The sequence below is a fragment of the Nannobrachium achirus genome (assembly GCF_963921795.1).
Source record: "Nannobrachium achirus genome assembly, chromosome: 5".
Classification (NCBI taxonomy): domain Eukaryota; kingdom Metazoa; phylum Chordata; class Actinopteri; order Myctophiformes; family Myctophidae; genus Nannobrachium; species Nannobrachium achirus.
This window is the reverse complement of record NC_137814.1, coordinates 11,014,390-11,038,727: the sequence shown is the minus strand read 5'-3', so window position 1 is coordinate 11,038,727 and position 24,338 is coordinate 11,014,390. Positions and strand designations below refer to the sequence as shown.

General features: G+C 43.5%; 1 protein-coding gene across 1 annotated transcript in view; it reads right to left on the bottom strand.

Annotated features, from left to right (window-relative positions):
• LOC308284801 (retinal-specific phospholipid-transporting ATPase ABCA4-like) overlaps positions 1 to 24,078 on the bottom strand; it is a gene marked incomplete at both ends in the record, with an annotated part of 130,428 nt that extends 106,350 nt beyond the window's left edge. The window contains 8 exons of the mRNA XM_080725528.1: positions 1,958 to 2,201; positions 5,748 to 5,831; positions 15,080 to 15,277; positions 16,838 to 16,965; positions 21,126 to 21,265; positions 21,833 to 21,974; positions 23,433 to 23,526; positions 24,013 to 24,078. Of these exons, the coding sequence (XP_080581654.1) occupies positions 1,958 to 2,201; positions 5,748 to 5,831; positions 15,080 to 15,277; positions 16,838 to 16,965; positions 21,126 to 21,265; positions 21,833 to 21,974; positions 23,433 to 23,526; positions 24,013 to 24,078 (1,096 nt within the window). The remainder of the gene's footprint in view (positions 1 to 1,957; positions 2,202 to 5,747; positions 5,832 to 15,079; positions 15,278 to 16,837; positions 16,966 to 21,125; positions 21,266 to 21,832; positions 21,975 to 23,432; positions 23,527 to 24,012) is intronic.
• Positions 24,079 to 24,338: the final 260 nt, after the last annotated feature.

Here is a 24,338-nt window from a genome sequence, read left to right as displayed (position 1 = left end):
ATGGCTGCCCGTATGACGTGAGAGGTGGAGGTTGTGGATTGGCAGGCAAGGAGTGTGTGTGCAAAGTTTGGCATGTCTTGGGGCAACGGTGGCGGAGATATGAGTTGGGGAAAGTGTGACATGACGGACAGACAGACAGACTGACTGACTGACAGACAGCCGGTGGAGGTTTTGGTAGTAAATGCGACCTGACGGTCGCAATCATTTTAAAAAATATATTTAAAATAGAGAAAATAGCTGATCTGCAAGCACACAATGCCTCACGGTGCAAGGCGTTGTGTGCTTGTAGATCGGCTATTTTCACTAGTTTTGTGCAACAGTCTTGAAGCAGGGCTTTACTTAAATACAAATGTGTAACTTAGAGATACAAGGAATTCTGCCCGACAGTGACAAAATGATTAACCACAGTAACCCTGGTGTCTTCAGTTTGGGCATGTCGCGGAAAGTCAGAACTTGTAGGCAGAACTACACGCTCACAATGGCCTTGTAGTAGATCTGCTATTTCCGTAACACGATGGTGAAAAGTAGACAACTAGACCACATGCTGTCTTCAACAACAAGTACGAAATTATAAAATAATGAATAGGAAAAGGGGAGAGGCTGGCTCATCAAATAAAAAAATAGAACAATGAACAGTCCCAACCCATCAAACTTAAGTAAAACAGTAGTTCCTATATTAATAATTCTTAGTATTTGTTGTATAAAATCCTGTAAAATCTAGTTTAACTGGATTAAACTGACACACAGAATGTTATAGTTTTGTACCAGATGGGGTCTATAAGTCTGTTTTGGGGGACATGCCCAGTACGTCTATCTCAATGCACGTCACAGCCACAGTGCTGCAGTACAGCAGGTTCTGTTGATAGGTATGTAGATACGTCTAGTAGCCTATTGGGATAGTGCTTAAGGACGATCTCCGGATCCACATGGAACCCCAGCTGGATTAGGACAGAATCCTCGACAATCCCTCTTTTCCTGTGTTCTGTGTGCACTGTCTACATTCTAGTTTCCCTCCTCTCTTCTGTCTGGCTAAAGAAAATACAGTGAGATATGTAGGCCATGGTAATGGTGCTTTTACACGGTGAGGAGTAGGTACTCCACTCCACTTGGTTTTTGGGTTTCCATATAGGCGAACGTAGCAGGTACCTGGTACTTTTTTTTATATAACCTCCATCGTCACTTGGTGATCGTCATAGTGTCATTGCATCATGAAAGACTCCCCCATACTGCATGGAAGCTACAGAATATACTATTAATAAACCTTTAAATGAGTCCTTGAAGGAATATTGAGCAACGGCATGTCCTATTTCTCACCTAAAATGTTATCAGAAGGCTTTTTTTGTTGGACTGTACAGGTGAAATAGATATAATATGTCTAGAGAGCATTAGCATTATCATTAGATTTAACTTTAGCATTGTTCTCCTTCACAGAAGGTTGGATGTTGCTATGAAGACCAGCTACACACAAATCACGGATTAGGACTTGGACTAACAACATTTCACAGTGGTGAGATTTCATTCAGCTTTATACTCCCTGCGATCTGCCAAAGGTTGACACTAAGGTCTCAGAGGCACTTAGGCAGGTCATACTTGACCTTTGGGCAAGTACGACAAGTCTACTTGCCCAAAGGTCATGCCCAGTTGCTCGAAAAGTTAATCGCCCATTATAAAATGATGGTAAAATTTGCGCTTGTTGAAAAGATGTTACTGTAAATCCAATCGATATTAAACTGCCGAGTGGCGACAGTCACTTTGAAAAACCAGAATGAGTGCAACTGCTAGTTGTAAAAAGGTCTTCGTAAATAGCCAATATTCAATGAAGACAGAATGCACTTGCCCATCGGGCAAATGTGAAAGCAAACTCCACTTGTCAGAACGTTTTTTTTACTTGCCACGGGCAGTCGGCAAACCCTTAGAGTCCATCAACCCCCTGGACCCCACTTCCATGTTCACTCACTTGCAGAGGTGTCGTAGACGTAGTCGTGGCCCTTGGTGCCGTTGACCCCCAGGAAGACCTTGTAGTTGTTGTCCTCATACCAGTTGAAGGACAGCACCCTGGAGCCCCCTCCCTCCGGGTGGCCACAGAACAGGCCCGACGCGGTGGACATGAGCTGGGTGACGGAGGACGACGCAGCCCCGTCCTCTTGGAACAGAGGATACAGAGCCTTCAGCAGGTCCTTGGAGCTGTCCCTCTCCAGCAGCTAACAGTGAAGAAGAACACAGGCAGACAGACGTCTTCATCAAGCTGTGACCCGTGTTGGCAGTGGTGTAAAGCAGTGATTCTCAACCTTTTCAGGCTGTGACCCCCGAAATAATCATATTTTAACTGGGGACCCCCCACCCTACGAGCACTAAGAGTTGAGGAATTACATCTTGTATAACACAGATTTGAGCATGTAGATCTGCTATTTTGTCCCAAAGACACCCGAAATAATATTGTGAACGGAAAAATATGATTTAATAAAGGAAACCCGTTTCAGACGACTTTATACCCGAAAATACCAGAATTTCATTCTGGATCTCACCCAGATTTGTGCTCCCCCTAGTGGGGACAGAGTTAGGCGCCAGTGGACCCAATGTTATTCTCCATAGAGAGGACTTAGGTACAGTTTATAGGGAAGTACCACTCAAAAGGGAACCCTGCTAGCGATCACTGATATTTTAGAATGCAACACGTTGTTTATTAATTGTAAAAATGCGGAAATAGATACATTTCTGGATGCTTGCTATTTCTGTTATCTGTTGTCACTGCTTCCTAATGGTTTCTATTGGTTGTATCCAATTGTAAATATGAGTGTGCAAATGTAACCAAATAGATCCACGAGGGTCCATTTGGTTTCATTATTTTGTACACTCTCAGATTTAGAGGATTCGACTGTGTATTGGTTACAATTACAACTTGCTCTGTGTCTGCTAGTACTTAAACTATAGAATCAACGGCATTCAATACACCATAATGGCAATTATGGTGTATTGAATTATGGTGGCAATTAATCAACAATGCTAATTCACAGATTGACCAGTAGAATTACACTGTAAAATCCCTGACCCTCAAAGTTAAATCACCACTCAGGAATCAGGATCTGTTGATGGGTGCACATTAATCATTGGCTCAACACGTGACCATTTCACAGTCCACGACGACATTTCTTTGAAGTTTTAGTTTATGCGGATCTTCACTCAGTCACGTCGTGCGACCTTGAGCGCATAAACACTCGCAAGACAACAATAGCTTGAAACATAAACAAACAGAAGAGAACACCTCTCCTCAAACGAAGAGGAGAAGGTCTGAGGGTGGACCAAATATCCTCCTATTGACAGGACCAAAATAACCCCCGACCAACAGCAGTTCTCCACTCCGTGTATTGCTTCCCTCCGCAAAAGAAAACGGGCCGTATCTGTTACAACTTCCCTCAGGGGTCGTTGTCAGTTGAGAATGGAGTGCCCCCCGCGCAGAGCCTTATTACGGACTCTGTGAGATCATAGTTTGTGATCTCACCTCGGTCACATCAACATTAATTAGTCTGTTATCACAATGGTAAATGAATAACGTTATGCATTTACCGGTATATAGCAGCACATTTATCCAAGGCGCCTTCCAATGATTGTGCATTACATTCACCCATTCACACACACACGTTCATACATACACCGATGGCGGAGGAAACCATGCACCAACGTGCTCATCGGGGGCAATTAGGAGTTCAGCGCCTTGCTCAAGGACACTTAGACACTAACTCTGAGAGAGCCTGGGATGGAACTGGGAACCTTCCGTTTCCCAAGCGGCTTGCTCTCCCTCCTGAGCCACTGGCGCCCGTTTGCAGTTAAAATGTCAAAGATCGTATTTTTCAATAACGTTCAAAAATAGCAGATTTACAAGCTCGCAGCACGGCACAAAGTGAGCTTGTCGATCTTTAATAGCGAGAGATACTAAAATGATTGTGATGCTATATTAACTACTTTTGCAGGGGGACCCTCTGGAACCCCCCAAAAGGACCCCGGGGGGTCCCTGAACCCCACATTGAGAACCACTGCTCTAGAGTTCAATTTGTGACAGAAATGACAGAAATCGCCTAACAAAGAATAGAAAATATGTGTGGACTGGTCACACACGCACTCACGCACGCACGCACGCACGCACGCACGCACGCACGCACGCACGCACGCACGCACGCACGCACGCACGCACGCACGCACGCACGCACGCACGCACGCACGCACGCACGCACGCACACACACACACACACACACACACACACACACACACACACACACACACACACACACACACACACACACTTCAAGCTGAGGAAGGAGAGGTGGGGAATTGTAGCACTTGGCCAGCCTCTCTGTCACCACGGTGATATGGAGGTCCCACCTACAGGATACTGTATGTCACCTCCAAGGAATGTCTCTCCCTCTCTCTCTCTCACTCTCTCTCACTCACTCACTCACACACTCTCTCTCTCTCTCTCTCTCTCTCTCTCTCTCTCTCACTCTCTCTCTCTCTCTCTCTCTCTCTCATACTCTCTCTCACCCCTGACCGAAATTATGATGGGATACAGAGAAAGTGCCAAAGCACACATTGCCTGTTTTCTGTATGTGTATGTGTGTGTGTGTGTGTGTGTGTGTGTGTGTGTGTGTGTGTGTGTGTGTGTGTGTGTGTGTGTGTGTGTGTGTGTGCGTGTGTGTGTGTGTGTATTCTGCATTGATATACAGTAATTGTCATTCCATGCAGGTATGCGGTGGCATGCATGCGCCAATATTCCTCACTCTCTCTCTGTCTATCTTTCTCGCTCACCCTTGCATTCATTCTGTGACCTAAATACATAAATACATACATACATACATACATACATACATACATACATACATACAGTATACCAAACATCAAATGATAGCAGGGGGTCAAAGAGTTTGGTTATTCCGGGAGGGTCAAAGAAGAAGTACTATTTTATTGAACTGAGTGGCTTAATGTAATATTCAGTGAGAAGGACCGGGACAGCATGACACACACAAACACACGCGAAAGCATGCACACACACACGCACGCACGCACGCACGCACGCACGCACGCACGCACGCACGCACGCACGCACGCACGCACGCACGCACGCACGCACGCACGCACGCACGCACGCACGCACGCACGCACGCACGCACGCACGCACACACACACACACACACACACACACACACACACACACACACACACACACACACACACACACACACACACACACACACACGTTTGTGTTACTATACTTTTTTTTAAAAGCACCTGTGTCATTTTAGATTTTAGGATTGGCTATTCAAAGATTGTTAAAACTACTAACTGATTTAGAAGGCATTTGCAGAATCGGCCACAGGTCTTAATGGGTTAACAATATGTAACTCCAACTCTAACCCTAAACCTAACTTCTGAATGTCTAATCCCTAAACCTGAATCATTTGGCCCTCAAAAGTATAGTAACACAAGTACGTACCGTACACACACACACACACGCACGCACGCACGCACACACACACACACACACACACACACACACACACACCATCACTCAGGCTATGGGTGAGCGTTTCTCCAGCAGGGACCTTCGAAGGAAGAGACTTGTTTCCTGAGAAATACCGGTGCGTCCGTCTATGGTCCCAACAGAAGACCACTGCACAGGAGCAGGGGAGATGGATGTCATGTGACCTAGGACTGCGTACAGTAGCCTACGTGTTGCATGAGCAGAGACACTTACCTCCTGGACCTTCTCTGACACCGCCGTCAGAACACGACCCCAGTGGTGCAGGTCAATCCCCTCTCGGTCCATTACCTGGGGCATCTGGGAAATGAAGTCAAGAAAGAGATATTCTGTTGAATTAGCAGCAGTGCACGGTTCACAAACTTGCTTTTTCAGAACCCCCCTTATCCTGATTTCGGAACACAAGTAGCTACAGTATACCCCCTTTACCCAACTACAATATTTTGCTGAGAAAACGGCAAGAGAAACACTTATAGCTAGCATATGATGCTACTGTATGAATGAATGATAACCCAGCTTTTGAAGGATATAACATTAAATATTAAAGGAAAGTAGTGCCTCCTGAGCAGATTTATTTTAAACTGTGGTGGTCAAACAATTTCAGTGAGTCCTCGCACCTCTGTGCAGTGCTCAGTTTGACAGCATTTTTAAATGTAATTATTGTATTTTTTTCATATATATGTTTCACTTTCAGTCTAGTTTTAGTTGACTAAATATACAGTTGATTTAGTTGACAAAATGTTATTTTGGCAGGCCTTGATGGGTCATAATGGCTGATTTGTACCTGTGTGCCGATCTACAAGCTCACATAATACTGGGTGTCTTCTCCACCAGACCCTCCCCCACATTTTCATCTAGTTTTCATTTGTTGACAAAATTGTCAGTATTTAGTCATAGTTTTAGTCATCATAGCTTAGTTTTAATTTTGTTTTCAGTGAAAAAAGGTAGCTGACGAACATCTTTAATCATAGTTTTAGTCTACAAAATTAAAACTGGGCCCTCATTTGAGAACATTGGACAAGCATACAGCGAGAGTATATGTGACAAATATGAGACACTTATTCTCCAATGCCTCGCTCTAGAACAGTTACAAGCATAATATAACAGACTTACTACTACTACTTTACACCAGTGGCCACTGTATGCCACTCCATTGGCCCAGTTTAAAATGTCTCCATTGAAGCTGTTAACACCACTTTCAACTTAAGAAATATTTTTCACAGCACAACACCAGTGTACAACAAACTATAAAACAGAATTTTCGGTAAGTAAAGTTTTGTTCACTCCCCTCCTGGGACTTGCCTGTCTCTACTCTGGGCATTTTTAACAGTTCAAGCTTTGGTGAACATCTATGCAAATGTTAAGTCCACCAGCCCTCATGGAAGATACACCTGACAGACCGCTGCATTTATGCAACAGCTCAGCTGCATGTTTGTGGGAACCTGTTCTGAACCTAATAGCCTTCAAGTGTTGACTTGTCATTTATTGATTTCTCCAATTATGTTGGACTGTTTCTCTGGATTTGTATGCTATGCCAGTCAGTGCCTTTTCAAGGACCCTCAGTTCAGGAAATATTGGAAATGGAGAGAATAACTTTCAGGATTAGAAATAAGGAGTTTGACTTCATTAGAAGATGGAATAAATGGACACATTATCAGGCCGTTTGAAAAAGGGAATGATTGCTGAGACCTACGGTAGCATCGACACATATTGGAGGCTCGGGCTAGGTTTTGCAAAATATTCTGTTTAAGGTGGTCTGGTCGTGAGATCAGCCATAAAAAGAGACAACTAACATAATGTATGGACAAATGTGGTTGTTTTGTTTTAGTTTTTCACTTTGTGTATGTGTGTTTAGGGAAAAAAAAGAAAAGAAAATGAAAATAATTGCAGGTATGGACAGGAAATGAGAAATGTGAAATGTGGGAAAATTGAAAACACTGCAATAAAAAGTATTAAAAAAAGGACCCTCATTTTGATATGCAAATAATAGACCATAGATCTGCATTTGATTTGAGCAATCTTTTCCTTTTTTTTTAAAGGTCTCTGAGACCACAATTGACACTGTAACATCCTTAAAGACCCTCCTTAAAGTGAGGGTCTATTTGGATCCCTGGTGGTCACCGTCACAGATATAAAAAGCTAGATGCCTTGTTCTCCTCTGCAGTTCATTGGAGCGATCATCGATGTGCAACAGTTGTAGTCCGGACTTCCTGGAAAACCCAAGGGAACGCTGCCAGTCAAGTGACTACTGGCAAATCACAGCGCGACTTTTCCGGGGCTTATCCAAGGACCACAATTCAATTCAACAGAGCCAGTTCCGATGTTGCGCTGCTCAGCTGTTCTTACAGGCTGCGTACGTAAAGGCCCGCCCCCACCTGCCTCTGATTGGCCTAGCAACTTCCCTTTGTGTGACGCACGTGATTCCCTTGGTCCCCCGATGCACATGCCCAGAGCCGAAGGAGGAGTCTACCTTTCTATGTCTATGGCAGGGGTGGGCAACTTTGTTGATGGCTAGGGCCACTATATTTCCACCTTCACTCCAGAGGGCCACATTGCATATTGCTACGTCCTCCTTTGTCATTCTAGTATCTTATACAATAGAAGCAAAAATAGCAGATCTACAAGCTCAAAACCCATCGCGCTGCGATGCGTTTTGAGCTTGTAGATCGGCTATTTTTGCTTCTTTTGAATTGGATTCCTGATAATTTTTAGTTCCTTTTTAATTGGAATCCTGAAATGTAACATTTTGATTTAATTTCAAACACATTTAGTTACGGTATATACTCATGTTAACTTTATGAACCTAAATACAAATACACATTTTAACACTACTATACTAGTCATTAAGCTACTAATATAGACCAGGCATTGACACTAAGGCTTGCCCACCTGCCCCCGGCAGGTAAATAAAACCTTGGGGCAGGTGAAGTTTGCTTTCAGGTTGCCCGACCGAGCAAGTGCTCATTTGAGAGGGGACGCAACCGTCTATAAACTCAACATGAGATATCTGTCTAAACACCTGAACGTGGCCAGAATGCTCTGTCTTCTGGCCTGTGAAATGTAGAATAAGAGCACGGTTTACCTAGAATGTGCTGTTTTTACTGTTGCTACACTTAAAAATATAAAATAAGTGTGAAACCATATACACATTCAATCATAGCTATGTAGGTATTTGGGATTTGGAGGTATTGAGGTATGACATTTTATCGCACAATAAGTGTTAAATTGATTGGTAATTAAAATCTTACCTATCATCTTATAATGGACTAAATGTACTTTTCGGGCAAGTGGGCATGACCTTTGGGCAAGTAGAACATGACCTGTACTTGCCCGACGGGCAAGTGTCTCTGAGGCCTTAGTGTCAACCCCTGCCCCCCACCCCTAACACTATAGCACTAAGAGTTGAGGCATTACATTTTGTATAACACGGTTCTGTGAAAATAGCAGATCTACATGCTCACAACGCCTCGCGTTGCGAGGCGTTGTGAGCATGTAGATCGGCTATTTTCACAATTTCTGCCTCTAATATTTGACAATTTGGCCAATGATTCATTTGTCATTTTAGAGGTATTAAAAAGTCTATTATCTTCCTTGGCCCAGCGGGGGTTCCACTTTGGATGAGCAGTAGCTGTTTAGTTTCTCATATGGGAAAGACAAGCGTTTGAATCCAAGTGATTACAATAACATGGCTGGGATGTTTACATATTTATAAGCGAGTTCTGTTCCTAAGCCATCCACGCCTAAATTTACTTTTCGGGCAAGTGGGCATGACCTTTGGGCAAGTAGAACATGACCTGTACTTGCCCGACGGGCAAGTGTCTCTGAGGCCTTAGTGTCAACCCCTGTAGACTGACGGAATTAAAGCAGGTCATGTTTGGAATTGTAACAGCTGAAATCAATAATATATCAGTATTACGGTATTAACCTGCGGGCCGCATGAAGTGAAGGTGGGGGCCGCATGTGGCCCCCGGGCCACCAGTTGCCCATGTATGGTCTATGGTCACCATGACTCAATGTTGAGAAACAGTGCACTATGCTAACATATGGTGGTAAGAATGTTCTAGTATACAGTACATTATCTCTCTGTCTCTCTGTCTCATCCTAGGCACACTAATAAAACATTGCAATAATAATATGCTGATTAAATTAATATGAAAATCCTCCGTCTAAAGTCATAATTAGCTAACATTCCATACTTTGATCTTTTCTACTATGCGGGGGGAGAAGGCATTAAATATTGGTGTGCTAGTGGAAAGGGCCTGGGGGGTAGGGGGGGGGGGGGGCAGGGCACAGTGCAAGGGCCTTACGGAGGAAACCCCGAATGCCAAAACAAACGGCATATCCTTCCGCTCACACATTCCTCCTCACACACACACACACACACACACACACACACACTGGCATTTCAATGAACGAAGGAAGGAGGGAGGTTGGGAGGAGAGAGAGAGAGAGAGAGAGAGAGAGAGAGAGAGAGAGAGAGAGAGAGAGAGAGAGAGAGAGAGAGAGAGAGAGAGAGAGAGGATGGGAAGGGAGGAACAGGGGAAGAGTCTTGGGGAGTGGGGAGTCAGTAGAGTGATGATTGGAGGAAGGGGAGAATTAATGACCATGACTTAGTAGTACTACACACACACACACGCGCACATGCGCACACACGCACGCACGCACGCGCGCACGCACGCACGCACACACACGCGCGCATGCACACATTTATTGATTAATGGGCCTAATGGGTTAACCACAAAGGTCTGTGTCCACACCACACTGCTACAGAGGATACATTAGTAGTGCAACGCACACTGCAGAGCTCACAACACGTCGTGATTCCGACACGTTATATACGTTTGTACTTGTAAATCTATTTTCTGAAAAGTATAAAATGGGGCATAAGTCAAGTGGTTGAAATGCATGTTTGGTATTAATAATCAAAATCTGCAAAGTAACTAGTAACTCAAAATGTCAAAGATTTTGCTGTCAATGTTTGCCTCTGAGATGACATTTGAAGTATCAAAAAATGGAAATACTCAAGTAAAGTAAATGGACTCAAAAGGTGTGCTTAAAGGGATATTTCCCTTTCAAACATGTTTGGGGTAATTTTAACACCTACTCTGGCTTTTGTGGATACCCGCGACCGGGACAGTTTTTAAGTTGCTTGATTCAGTATTTAGACATGTCATTTTGATTTCATCAAACACACCCCCTTCCTATATTAAATATTAAATATCCAAATACTGGATCAAGCAACTTAAAAACTGTCTGGGGTGCTCACAAAGGTATATAAGCCCCAAACATATTTGAAGGTGAAATATCCCTTTAAGTAACTGTTCTGCAGTAAAATCTACGCATTCACTTTCAACCACTGATTGTTGCTGTTGAATCCATACTTTGAGGAGGAGGAGACTCACAGCGTCATGTTTTCAAGTCAGCTGCCTGTCTGGGGGCGGAGCCTACGGTTAAGCCCATTACGACAACTAGGCCAAGAGGGATAATAATGCTGAGGTGAGGTTAGTCCAGTCACCTCCTGCATCCAAGTTGACTTCCAGTGACACAGAAAAAAAGGACAAAGGGCAGCTTCCGAGTGGTCGAGGTCGCATATACCCTTCGTTGGTGTTGGGCAGAAACCTTGTATCTCCATATTTCAACTTTTTATGTTTTTTTTTTTTTCATAAATCATAAATTATATTTTTTTCATAAACTTTTTCAAACAAGAGTCAAAACAAAAGTATAGTGAAAATAGCCAATTTACAAGCTGTTGTGAGCTTGTAGATCGTTGTAGTGTGGTTGCCCTGCAGGGCAACTAGACTAGTACTTGTCCGACTTCATTCCCTCCATCTTTCCATCTTTATCCACGAGTTTCCAACGCCCCATAGTGCATTGCGCAGACGTCTGTACCGAGCTTCCGGCGCCGATTTGCAAGCTCACAGCGGGTTGCATCTGCGACGCGACGTGAGCTTGTATGTCTGCTGTTAAACCCGGAAGTTTGGTCCCGATAGTCTCCAGTAAACTCCCGCGGAAACTTGTGGATAGATAAACTTTATTTTGCCGCGCTACTCCTCCCACAGCTTTGGTGTGGGAGGAGTCTCCCCATGCCTTTCGGCCTGATGGAGACAATAGTATATAATATATACTATCATACCATTAATATTATTATATTAACAAGGCTAGTCCACAAGGTGCAAGGTGATCTGTCATGTGGAGCCAGGCCAATCCCAAGCTAGCACTACTCGCACCACTCCCCCCATTGCGTTCCGCTCCCCCATTGAATTCCAATTGCACTTTTCCTCCATTGAATTCCAAATGCATTTCAACTACAATCAGAATCAGTGACGTCACTTTCCAACAATGTCCAATGGCAGCGGAAAGGTTTATCCAAAAAAAAAAGGTTTCCCCAGAACTATAGTGTCGTTGCCCGTAATAATGAAACGGTTTTGGACATACAAGGTTTCTGCCCCGACAGCGCTGAATATGCCCTGTCTGATGTTGCCTGACAGCGAGAGTCCTGGGTTCGATTCCAGAGCCCAGTGGACCTTATTCCTAGAGCAGTGGTTGTCAATTCTCTTAGGCAGCGGGGCGCCCGCTGGCCTACCGGTCCAGGTGCATATACACATAGGCTCTGATGCTGACAGCGGGTCGCGGGTTCGAGTCGATCCCGATCCCGACAACCTTTGCTATGCTGCATGTCACTCCCCATCACCCTCATAAGCATTACATTTACGGTAGCTTGACTCGGTTCCACAGATATTGTGAAAATAGCAGATCTAAAAGCTCACAACACCTCGCAGTGTGAGGCGTTGTGAGCTTGTAGATCGGCTATTTTCACAATGTTTGCGTCATTTTTATATTATTTGACAATTTAGCCAATGTTTCACCAGTTTTTATAGTATAGTTTGTTGATTACTTTGACACAGTAAGGGTCTTTTTTATTTTCTTTCTTTCTTTCTTTCTTTCTTTCTTGCTTTCTTTCAAGATCTCAAAAAGGTCTTAAAGAGGTGGTGCCATGATCCCCCCCCCCCCCTATAAAACATGATTATCAGGTATTATGATTATACTAGGAGGACATTTTTTTCCAAAAAAGTATACAGAAAGAGTTAGAATTGGGTTTTTATGTGGCCACACCCCCAGTTCATTAAGTATGCATGGATGGCATGGTGGGTGGTGACCCAGCTGATATAGCCACACCCCACAGTGTTGGGTGAATGGTAAATAGGGGAGGAGTTGATACTGTGACATACTTAGTATCTGTGTTTTTTAACTGACACTTTTCACCACAAGGTGGCAGCCTCCAAGAGAAAACAAACAAATACGGTACTAAGAGAATACATCATTTCTAAAAAAAAAACACACATAAGTAGGTTGAAGTACTTTCAACCTCCTAGACACATGAAAAACAGAAAAAGTACAAAACTATGGCACCACCTCTTTAAATGTCCATAAATGGTCACTTCACTATCATCTGGGGACCCCCAAAAAATCACCATCACCCACACTGGTTGAGGACCACTGGAATAGAGCTCCCTCCCTACGGCACTGGAAAGACTACACCTCGAACCGGGTCGCTTTAGGGACACCAAAGGACTTTCCAGGATTCCGCTTTGGGAATCGTTGTGTCAGATTTTTCACATCCTCCTTCCATCCATCACACTACGACATGATTCATTCATGTTCAAAATCGGCCAAGTTGGCCCTTTTAAAGGCATATAGATGATTAAGCGTATAGTCTAAAACTTGTTTGTGGTGTTTTTGTTTGTGCCTCCTCTATGCTTTGTTCTATCCGGTAACATCTGGTTACATCCATCACCCCAGCTAGAAGCCTCATGACAAGCACCATACTCTATAATATACTGTAGAGTGCAACACATATAGAGTCTATATGGACTGTAATTATGACTTTGGTTTAAAGTGAGGGAACAGAAGCGGGCACAAAGGAAACAGGGTATAGACAGTAGTGGGAATAGGAGGGAGGTGTTGGGAATAAGAAGGACAAAGAGAGGGTGGGAGAAAAGGAGTGTGGGAGAAGGATGAGTAACCGGGGGAATACAACAGGTTGGAGGAAAACATCGATAATACTTAACCCCCGACAGAAATGAAAAATGGTATGTGTGTGGGTCTGATTGGAAGTGTGTGTGTATCAGTGTGTGTGTGTGCTCCAACACCAGTGGTAATGCCTCATTCACACTACAGATATATAGTTGAACGTTTTGCTTGGTAATTCAATGTAATCTCAATGGAAACCAGCTTTAAAGGCTGGGCATGTCGGCTGTCCTTGGAATCCAGCCTTTAAAGCTGGTTTCCATTGAGATTACATTGAATTACCAAGCAAAACGTTCAACTATATATCTGTAGTGTGAATGAGGCATAACTCATCCAGGAGCAGCAGCACACACTGAATAATTGTCTCTGTCGGGTGGAAACCTCACATGTCCAAAATTGTCACTTCAAAATTAGCAAAACTAGCTGATCTACAAGCTCAAATTCAAGCTTGCAGATCAGCTACTTTAATATGTAGGTTTCTGCCCGACAGCAACCAGCGATCTGTTTCTGGTGTGAGTTTCTCCAGGTAGTTTCAAAACCAATATAAATATAAATCCAGACAGGTAAGCACATACTCCAGCACATGGCTAAAATCAGCTAAGGTTCACATGCATCACACTCGTAGTACGTGTGTGGGCATCGACAAGCTCTAGCCCCGTACACTAGTGCTGCGATATAGGCGATATACCGGTATATCTCCCTTGGCTGTTGCGACACTTAAAATGAATACTGAGATATGAAATGTTGTCGTGCAGCCCTACCGTACACCACCTCTCACACTTAAAACACGAATGTTTAGCACAGCACACCAATGTCCCTTGAGCAGAACTCAAAACCCAAAACCAAACGCAAGAGGTAAAAGGAAAATTGACGAAGACTTTACTGTCAACAGATAACACAAGCACACACTGAAACTGAATAACAAAACCAAGACAATGAACCAACAGGAAAAATAATGGGCCCAGCCAGGGCCTCTTGAGTCTGAATCCATCCCTGGGTCCGGGGACCCCCAGGGGGTTCTAGGGGGGGGGTTCTAAATGATTGACAAGTTTGAACTCTGAGTTCCAAATGGACCTGGAAGGGTCCTTTTGGTTCCATGTGTACACTCTCAGAGTAATGGGGGTCCTTGAAATCAAAAGGTTTGAGAACCGCTGATATAGAGGTAACCCAAGGAATCTCTAATTATGAATGAATCTTGTTAACTGACCTGCTTGATCAGTATGGTCATTAAAACTGCTACATAGTACAATCTCAATATAGATGCATGCCAGGACTTCATATTTGAACAAAACGGGGGCATAAACTATCTGGGCATTAATTTTTTTTTTAAGGGGGGGGGGGCATGACGTTTTTGAGTCCGTGAGGGATTCTGTGTCCCAATGGATATTATTGCACCTCAACACAGTAAGTGGGTAAAATAAGTGAAGTGTAGACACACTCTCCCATAACAGTAACACAAAAACTGAAAGCAATGGAGCAGACAGACACATTGAGGAAGTGGAACTCTCACTCCCACTGACCTGGCTGAAGATTTTGAAGAAGTCCATGTTGGCGTAGAGGACATCTTCGACTCTCTGGAGCTTCTGAGGGGACAGGGCGCACATGGCGTTCCTCACCCCAAACAGGCCCCTGCGGCTGGGGAAGATGATGAAACGCTCCAGCAGGGCCTGGCTGCAAGCGATGTCCTTCAGCTGCAGGTCTGGAATGCCGAAGGCAAACTATACAGAGGGGAGACATAAAACCTTATTTGTATCAACATTTTGAGGCAATTTTCCTGAAAAAAAAAGAAACGTCTCATGTCAAGGACCCCCAAAATGATATGTATTTGACTGCGGACCCCCCATCTCAAAATATTGTGTTCCAGGGACCCCCAGAAGCAAAGATTGGCAAGCCATAAATAGCAGATCTACAATCTCATAGCGTGGCCAAAGTGAGCTTGTATACAGGTATCTGCTATTTTTAAATAAGCAAAGTATAAAATAATGCTTTTTAACTCAAATATAAAATTACACAGATAAAAGTGAAAGTATCAAGATTTACTTGAGTAAAAGTAGCCTAATAAGGTATTGGCATCAAAATGTACTTACCAAAAGTAAAAGTGCTCATTATGCAGAAGGTCCCATGTCACATTTTTCTAATGTATAACAATACATTCAATACAAATGTATAACATGCTTTGCAACGAGTTGTGAGCTTGTACAGGTAGATCTGCTATTTTCAAATTGCCTAAAGTCTAAAGTGGTTTTGTAATAATAATCAAAATCTTCAAAGTAACTACCGTAGTACCTTTTTCAGTTTTCAAATAATTATTGTAGAGCAAAAGTACAATATTTGCCTTTGAGATGTAGTGGAGTAGAAGTAAAATGAATGAGTACTCTTGAAAGTGTGAGAACTACTAAATTAGAAGGCATTTGTAGAATCGGCCTCGGGTCTTATTAATGGATTCATCAATCATGGGATATTGTATATGCCTCCAATCGTATAGCCTTCCGTGGACAGACAATCAGTGATCTCCAGCTACTGATACGTCTGAGGACAATGCAATGAATGGGCTAAAACTGGGTGGAAACAAATGGGTTGTGTTAAAAATAAAAAATAAAGAAACTGCACTGAAGCACCACTGCAAGAAACCTTAGGGCAGTCCTTCATATTGGGGCAATGATACGATTTCTGATCTTTGATCCTCCGCTTGCACGGCTAAGCAAGGCTATGAATAGCTGTATTGTATGGCTCAGCTCAGGGGTGTCGCACCTAATTCTGGGCCCTGGGTACAACTTAGGATTCAGTCACATTTTGTGCTTTAACTATAAAAAAAATAGCAGATATACAAGCTCACCACACAGCACCGAGTGCTGCGCTGTGAGCTTGTAGATCTGCTATTTTTGGAAAATCATGAAAAATGTGTGCAAGTCTTTGAATATTTCAAATGCTTCTAAGGTTTTTTGAAAAGCCTATGTTTCAATGACAGTATGGTGCTCAAATGTTTTAATGTGAAGGACCCCCAAAATGACATGTATTTGGCCACGGACCACCCATCTCAAAATATTTGGTTCCAGGGACACCCCAGAAGCTAAATTTGAGTTACAAAAGTTTGCTTAAAATATTCAAAGATTTGCACACATTTTCACGACTTTTCAAAAATAGCAGATCTACAAGCTCGCGGTGCGGCACTCGGTCCCGCGCTGTGACCTTGTATATCTGCTATTTTTTCAATATCTAGAGTAAAGGCCCCTCCAGTCCCACTCCCCCCCCCCCCCTTGTGACGCCCCTGACTGCACCTGTTCCAGTCGCAGGCGAGCGTTGACCAGTTGATAGACCACCGAGTCAGACAGGCCTGCCTCACTCGACAGGAAGGCTGTGAGGTTCTCGTCGTCCTTCAAGATGTCATCTATCTTCAGCCCGCGGCCTGGACAGGAAGAGCAGACGCCAGAGATAAAGAGAGAGGGCATTACAATCACTAGCGAGGAACATCAGGACCGGAAGAGCACTCCACTCCAGACGGGCAGACCGTGGCCGACAGCCAGACTGATTGATTGAGATAAGGAGGTTTTAAAGCACTCTGTGAGGCTCTCAAAGTGGGCCCCGGCTTTGAGGGGATCCTGGGGCTCCCCAGCTAAATGTGTTGATATAGCACCAAAATCACTTTAAAGGAGTAGTTCACCCCCAAAATTACTTTTTTTCTAATTATTACACACGCATGGAGACTTGAGTTCAATAATATTTGCTTGTATTTGTAACATTCCTAAGACAAAAATGTGATTATAGTAAATTTACCCCCATTGATTCCGGAAGGGAACCCAAATGCATTTGGGTCCTCATTCGGAATCAATGGGGGTAAATGTATTGTAATTAAATTATTGTCTTAGGAATGCGACAAAAAAAAACTAAAAACATCTATGGCGTGTGAAATCAATAGAAAAAAAAATCATTTTGGGGGTGAACTACTCCTTTAACAACCCTATATGTTGGATTTTTACAATTGAATCGTAAAATCCTCACTACAGTCATTTGGTATGCAGGTTTCTGAACTGTCCATAGCCCATCAATGAAACGCAGAGTGAGTAGACAGAAATGCTGCAATCTTATAGGGATACATTTCATCTGCATATCATGTTCACAAATATGTAATTGTAGGCTACTTGAAGAGGATACTTTGAATATTACCATAGCAACTGAATGTACACAAGCCACCCAAATAAACAAAGAAAGCACTAAGCAGCAACAGGTTTGTATATGCTTTGGATTGGTTCCATGATGTTCATGTCTCTCATGAAGGCTGGGAACATCGTATCAGCTTACCTCTGCTATTGTTATGTGCCAATTAACAAGCAAACAGGATACTTGTTTGTGTCTTTTTGTATAATATTGACGTATTAACATGCCCAAAATAGAAAGATTGAGACTGTCAGACAGGAGGACGACCAGGGGCGTCACGTCACACCAAATTCTGGGCCCTGGGTACAAGGATTCACTGCGGGCCCCGCATGAATGTTAACTATTGAAAAATAGCAGATATACAAGCTCACAAAAAGAGATTATCATCTATTTTTCTCTCTGAAGAAATGATACCAGCCAAGGAAAGTGATTTGATATTGTTGACCAATCGTTCTGGATGTTTTAGATATAATACATTTGCTAAGTGCGAGTGCAGTCAGGGGCGTCACACCAAATTCTGGGCCCTGGGTACAAGGATTCACTGCGGGCCCCGCATGAATGTTAACTATTGAAAAATAGCAGATATACAAGCTCACAGCGCGGCACCGAGTGCCGCGCTGCGAGCTTGTAGATCTGCTATTTTTGAAAAATCGTGAAAATGTGTGCCAAGAAACCTATGTTTCCATGTCAGTGATGCTCAAACTTTTTCATGTGAAGGACCCCCCCATCTCAAAATATTTAGTTCCAGGGACCCCCCCCAGAAGCAAAATTTGAGTTACAAATGTTCACTTAAAAAATACATATATTCAAAGATTTGCGCACATTTTCACAACTTTAAAAAAATAGCAGATCTACAAGCTCACAGCGAGGCACTCGGTGCCGCGCTGTGAGCTTGTAGATCTGCTATTTTTCAATAGCTAAAGTTACTAGGGCCCCTCCACCACCTTGGGCCCCAGTAACTCAGTCCCACTTTCCTACCCCTTGTGACGCCCCTGAGGACGACACAAAGGAAACTAGAAGCAGTGCTCTTCCGAGCACAGGTCTCCACCAGACCGTGCGTCCTGGTGAACTGATCGGTGGAGTTATAGGTAAAACCACAAATCAGCCTGTTATAGCGCCACCATGAGGCTGATTTAAAAAAAAATACGTGGCATTTCTTCCTCGGCCTAGTGGGAACGTGTGTGCGCGATTTCATGATAATTGCACTTTGCGTTTGTGATTTGAGGCATTTTGTTCAAAACGGCTCAATCCTACAAACTTTGGAAGCCAATCTTAGCCAATCAGGATGGAATATGCCAAATCGGACAGATCCGTGTCGATCACATGACTGTCGAGATACTGCCTACCGATTTGTAGGATTTTTGGACAAAATCTGTAAGAATAGTGCACAGAAATGTGTTTTGCAAACATCGGCCACTAGGTGGCGCTAGAAAAGGCCCATTTGAAAAATTTAGGGCAGAGGTTCTAGATTGGCATCCAGGGAATGTGTGTGCTCACTTTGGCAGCGACCGGGCCAACGGCGACTGAGATTAGCTGCTCACAAACTGCGAGGACGCACGCAATCCTACAAACTTTGGAAGCCAATCTTAGCCAATCAGGATGGAATATGCAAAATCGGACAGATCCGTGTCGATCACATGACTGTCGAGATACTGCCTACCGATTTGTAGGATTTTTGGACAAAATCTGTAAGAATAGGGCACAGAAATGTGTTTTGCAAACATCGGCCACTAGGTGGCGCTAGAAAAGGCTCATTTGAAAAATTTAGGGCAGAGGTTCTAGATTGGCATCCAGGGAATGTGTGTGCTCACTTTGGCAGCGACCGGGCCAACGGCGACTGAGATTAGCTGCTCACAAACTGCAAGGACGCACGGACGCGAAACATCGGCCACTAGGTGGCGCTAGAAAAGGCCCATTTGAAAAATTTAGGGCAGAGGTTCTAGATTGGCATCCAGGGAGTGTGTGTGCTCACTTTGGCAGCATCCGGGCCAACGGCGACTGAGATTAGGCGCTCACAAACTGCGAGGACGCACGGACGGACGCACGGACGGACGGACGGACGCACGGACACACGGACGGAGGGGAAAACATACTCTCCCCTCAGCCTTCGGCTGGTGGAGACAATTAAGATGAAGGTTAGACACTGCAGACAGACAGGCAGACAGACAGGCAGACAGACAGGCAGACAGACAGACAGACAGACAGACAGACAGACAGAGCAGACAGTACACAAATATCAGGAGCGTTAGTGAAACTCTGAAAGTATAAAGATGGTACTTTTCCACACTTTACAGTCCTGGATGTTTCGACTGGAAAGTGGTAGTGAAACTAGACGGCACACACTCTCAGAATGAGAGCTGTGTTTTCACAAACAGGTCCAAAGCATTAAATAATATATATGTGTTTTAAATCACATAATTTTCTTTTACAAAAAATGTTTTAATGTAATAAAAAATGTACTAGCATCTGGTGGGATTTATCACTTGAGGAATATTTAGACAGTCACATAATGTTCCCCTTAAAAAGAAATCTCCAAGCAACACTCTCTGAGCCTGGCATCTCGTCAAATCGAAAAATCACAGTTTCTTCGTCCCCATAACAGGGTAAAAAATGGATTGGCCACACTCTTTGCAAGCCTGCAACTAACATCACAAGATATGGCCCTGTTGGTTCTGGAACCCTCAAGGGAGAAGGAAGAGGGCAGGACAAGGAACACCTGGCGGCGTGACCTGGATGCAGATGTGAAGCGATCTGGCCACACATGGGGACAGCTGTGAGAAACTGGCCCAGCACTTGTTTGTGGCCTACAGTATGCCCAAAGTTGGTGGGGTAATATCAAATCACAAATAGAAGCAGTGCTCTTCCGAGCACAGGTCTCCACCAGGCCACACAAATCGGCCTGTTATAGCGCCACCATGAGGCTGATTTAAAAAATGTGGGGCAGAGGTTCTGAATTAGCATCCAGGGAGTGTGTGTGCTCAGTTTGGCAGCGATCGGGCCAACGGCGCCGGAGATTAGCTGGTAACAACCAGGCCACACAAATCGGCCTGTTATAGCGCCACCATGAGGCTGATTTGAAAAATGTGGGGCAGAGGTTCTAGATTGGCATCCAGCGAGTGTGTGTGCTCAGTTTGGCAGCGATCGGCCCAACGGTGACTGAGATTAGCTGCTCACAAACTGCGAGGACGCACGCACGCACGGACGGACGCACGCACGGACGGACGGACGGACGGACGGACGGAGGGGAAAACATACTCTCCCTCAGCCTTCGGCTGGTGGCGACAACAATAGTTGAATCGCAGAATCGCAATATTAATCGAATCTGTCTGCACCCTATAGGTAGGGAGATGGTATTGAATCGGGAGGAAAGTGAATGGTCTGATACCCCTAGTAGATATGTGGTGTATTCACCTGACACCAGATGGGGGTTGCTGCGTAGGGTGTCCATGAAGTTGGAGAAAGAGGACAACTCCTGCCACACGGTGCGGAGCTGCTGGAACTCTTTGTCATTGAGCAACAGCTCCTGAGCGTCCACATAGAACCTGGCCAATCTGGAACACAACCATCCATCATCACACAACCAATCTAGTCTGATACGTTGCCTAGAACACCCTAGACGAGGACTTGGACAATTTGCTATTAAAAAGGTTTTAAAGGTCATTTAATTGTCACTTTGGAATGGTGCAAATACCTTATACTGTCTGTATGTTAGTTTGTTTACTGCTGAGTGAGAAAACAACATTGCATTATGCTAATCATCTGGGGACCCCACCCAAAATAATTTGGGGACCCCACCTTGGGGTCCCGACTCCCGACCCTCAGTTTAGGAACCACTGGCCTAGGACTTATACGCTTCATCACACAAAGAAACTTCATTATAATTTCACTAACCAACACTTCACTGCTTGTACAGTATATTTGATTGAGTGGAAAATTAAACATGTTTTGATTATTTCCCTAGTGTGACTTTAATTAAATAATATAATTCCATCTTAGATATTTCATGTATTTATTGTATTCGTTATTATTTTTTGTATTTATTCTTGATGACCTTCATAGTCCTCAAATTGAATGAAAATCCAGTGACTAGTAACTAGGGTTAATATAGAGAGGCTTACATTGAGCCGTTATAGTTGGAGACCACCCCGGGGGTCTCTCCAGGGGTGGGGTGTCTGAAACAGGGGTTGTTGGCGTTGCAGAAGATGCCCTGCATCCAGGGCAGGATGCCAGTGGAAGGCATGGCCTTGTTGGGGAAGTGACCTGCATGGGGACATGATGGACACAGAGCACACAGTGGATATGAGCATATTATGATTCATTTACAAGCTACTTTGTCACACAGGTCTAAACCAAAATGTAAAAGAGGTGAAAAGAAGTAAGCAAGGTAATCAAAGTATTGGTATATTAAAGGGAGGTTATCCCTAAGTGATCTTTGTTTGTTAAAATAAGTGTTAAATAGCTCTATGTTCTGATAGTAGGCCTAGGCTATGCTATTGACTATGCTATTGACGATATGCAGTGTTTGTTCAGTAGCAAGAGTCTCTCCAGCTCTTTATTAAATCAGGAGAGAGAACTCACACAGGAGATTAACAAGTGATGACACAAATAAATGAGCAGACAAAATTGATTGGCTAAAATTGGCAATTCAACTGAACATTTATTTTCTGTTTATTTAAGAGCTGAGGAGATTGTTACTGAACAACATGCAGAACAAAATCAAAATATGACTATAGGCTATACCTAACCTACAGTCAACCTACCTAACCTATAAAGCACAACAGTCAGCACTAATTACGAATCTTGACCTTACATCAGATGTGTAGGCTAATTAACATTAGCTAACTAACTCAGTTGCAAACACGCACCTGTAGACAGTCACAGAATTCTGCGCAGTTTAGCAGCAGTTCATTTATGACGTCGTCGCCTGCCTAAACTAATTAGGCCTACTTTTAAACTACGCCGAAGTATAAACCAGACTGGCTTCCGACGGCTACATGATACAATTAACCTGTTTTGGTTATCTTCTACGACATTATTTTGAGCCCCCATAATCCATAATAATGCAGGCAGGCACTGATGGACATTAGTAGTGGTGGCCAACAGTCCACGCGTTGCCATGTTTGCTTATTATAAGCTACTTTGGTCTTGTTTTTTTCCTGTAAAGTAGCTTGTAAATATTTGTGGGTTGCATTATGTTACCAACATTTTGATGTCAAGGAACCCCCCCAAATTAATATGTGTTCACTGACTCACTGTGTTCACCCCCCCCCCCTGAAAATACATAGGCCTACCAGATTTGTGTTGTTAAAATGTTTAAAAAAGATTTTCTTTTTTGGACATAGCAGATATACAAGCTCACCTCATTTTTGCAATGAGTTGTGAGCTTAGATTGCCTAAATAGGCCTAGCTGATATGATTGATTGATTGATTGATTGAATACTTTATTAGCAGCAGTTTGCATAGGATCTTTTTCTCCTTTTTTCTTTTTCTTTTTTTTTAAGTGCTCATGTGGAAAAGCTTGTGTGCATGGCCTTTTAGTCGCTTCTTTTGGACTTTTTTTTTTCATAGATCTCGTTGCTTATTTTTCTTGACAAATCTGGCAACAGTGACTCAACCATGACTTTCACCTTCCACTGACGTGATAGTGATGTCTGTGGGGCCTACTGGTCCATCTGTTAGCACTTCTTTTAGTGGGAGAATTTCTAAATGTTTTCTTACATTCATGATGTCTGTAGAGTGGGTTGGCCTTCCTCAGCCAGACCAGTCCAATGAACAACACCACTGGCCACAGGATCTCAACCAGGAACCGAATCTGGAGAGAGAGAGAGAGAGCGAGGGAGAGAGAGAGAGAGAGAGAGAGAGAGAGAGAGAGAGAGAGAGAGAGAGAGAGAGAGAGAGAGAGAGAGAGAGAGAGAGAGAGAGAGAGAGAGGTCATCAACTGAGGGACAGACAGTGTGGACAGAAGAGCCAAGCACATCTGGCTAAACAAAGCCAATATAACTGCTGCATATGATATCACTGTTATCATTGTCTCACTGTTTGTTATTCACTTGTTTTCATTATGACTATTGCTTGTTACAGGTATTATTCATTATTGTTAGGAGGATATAGGCCTATATGTTATTCATTAATTGTTGTCTCTTATGTATGCTTATATTTTATCATGCCAATAAAGCATTTTGAAATTTGAAATTGAGAGAGAGAGAGACAGACAGACAGACAGACAGACAGACAGACAGACAGACAGACAGACAGACAGACAGACAGACATACATACATACAGCTATAGATACAGTACCTTCTGTCTCTTGCGTAGAGTCCAGTTCTTCCATAGCAACAGGCGTATTTGACTGCCTGTATTCATGACTCTGAAGCTCAGCCGACGGACGGGGTCATCAGATTGTGACAAAGCTGTGAAACACACAGACAGACAGACAGCGCCATCATTGATTACATCAATGATAAACCTGGAAACACACAACTCCATCAAGAGTCCTACTGGTTACAAATGTTATTGGACAAACTGTACTCTGCACGCTACCATCTAAATATTAGACTTCCCTCCTATTCTCTGCAACTATGTCTTGTTATGCTGTTGTTACAATGCTGTTTCCTATCTGTGTA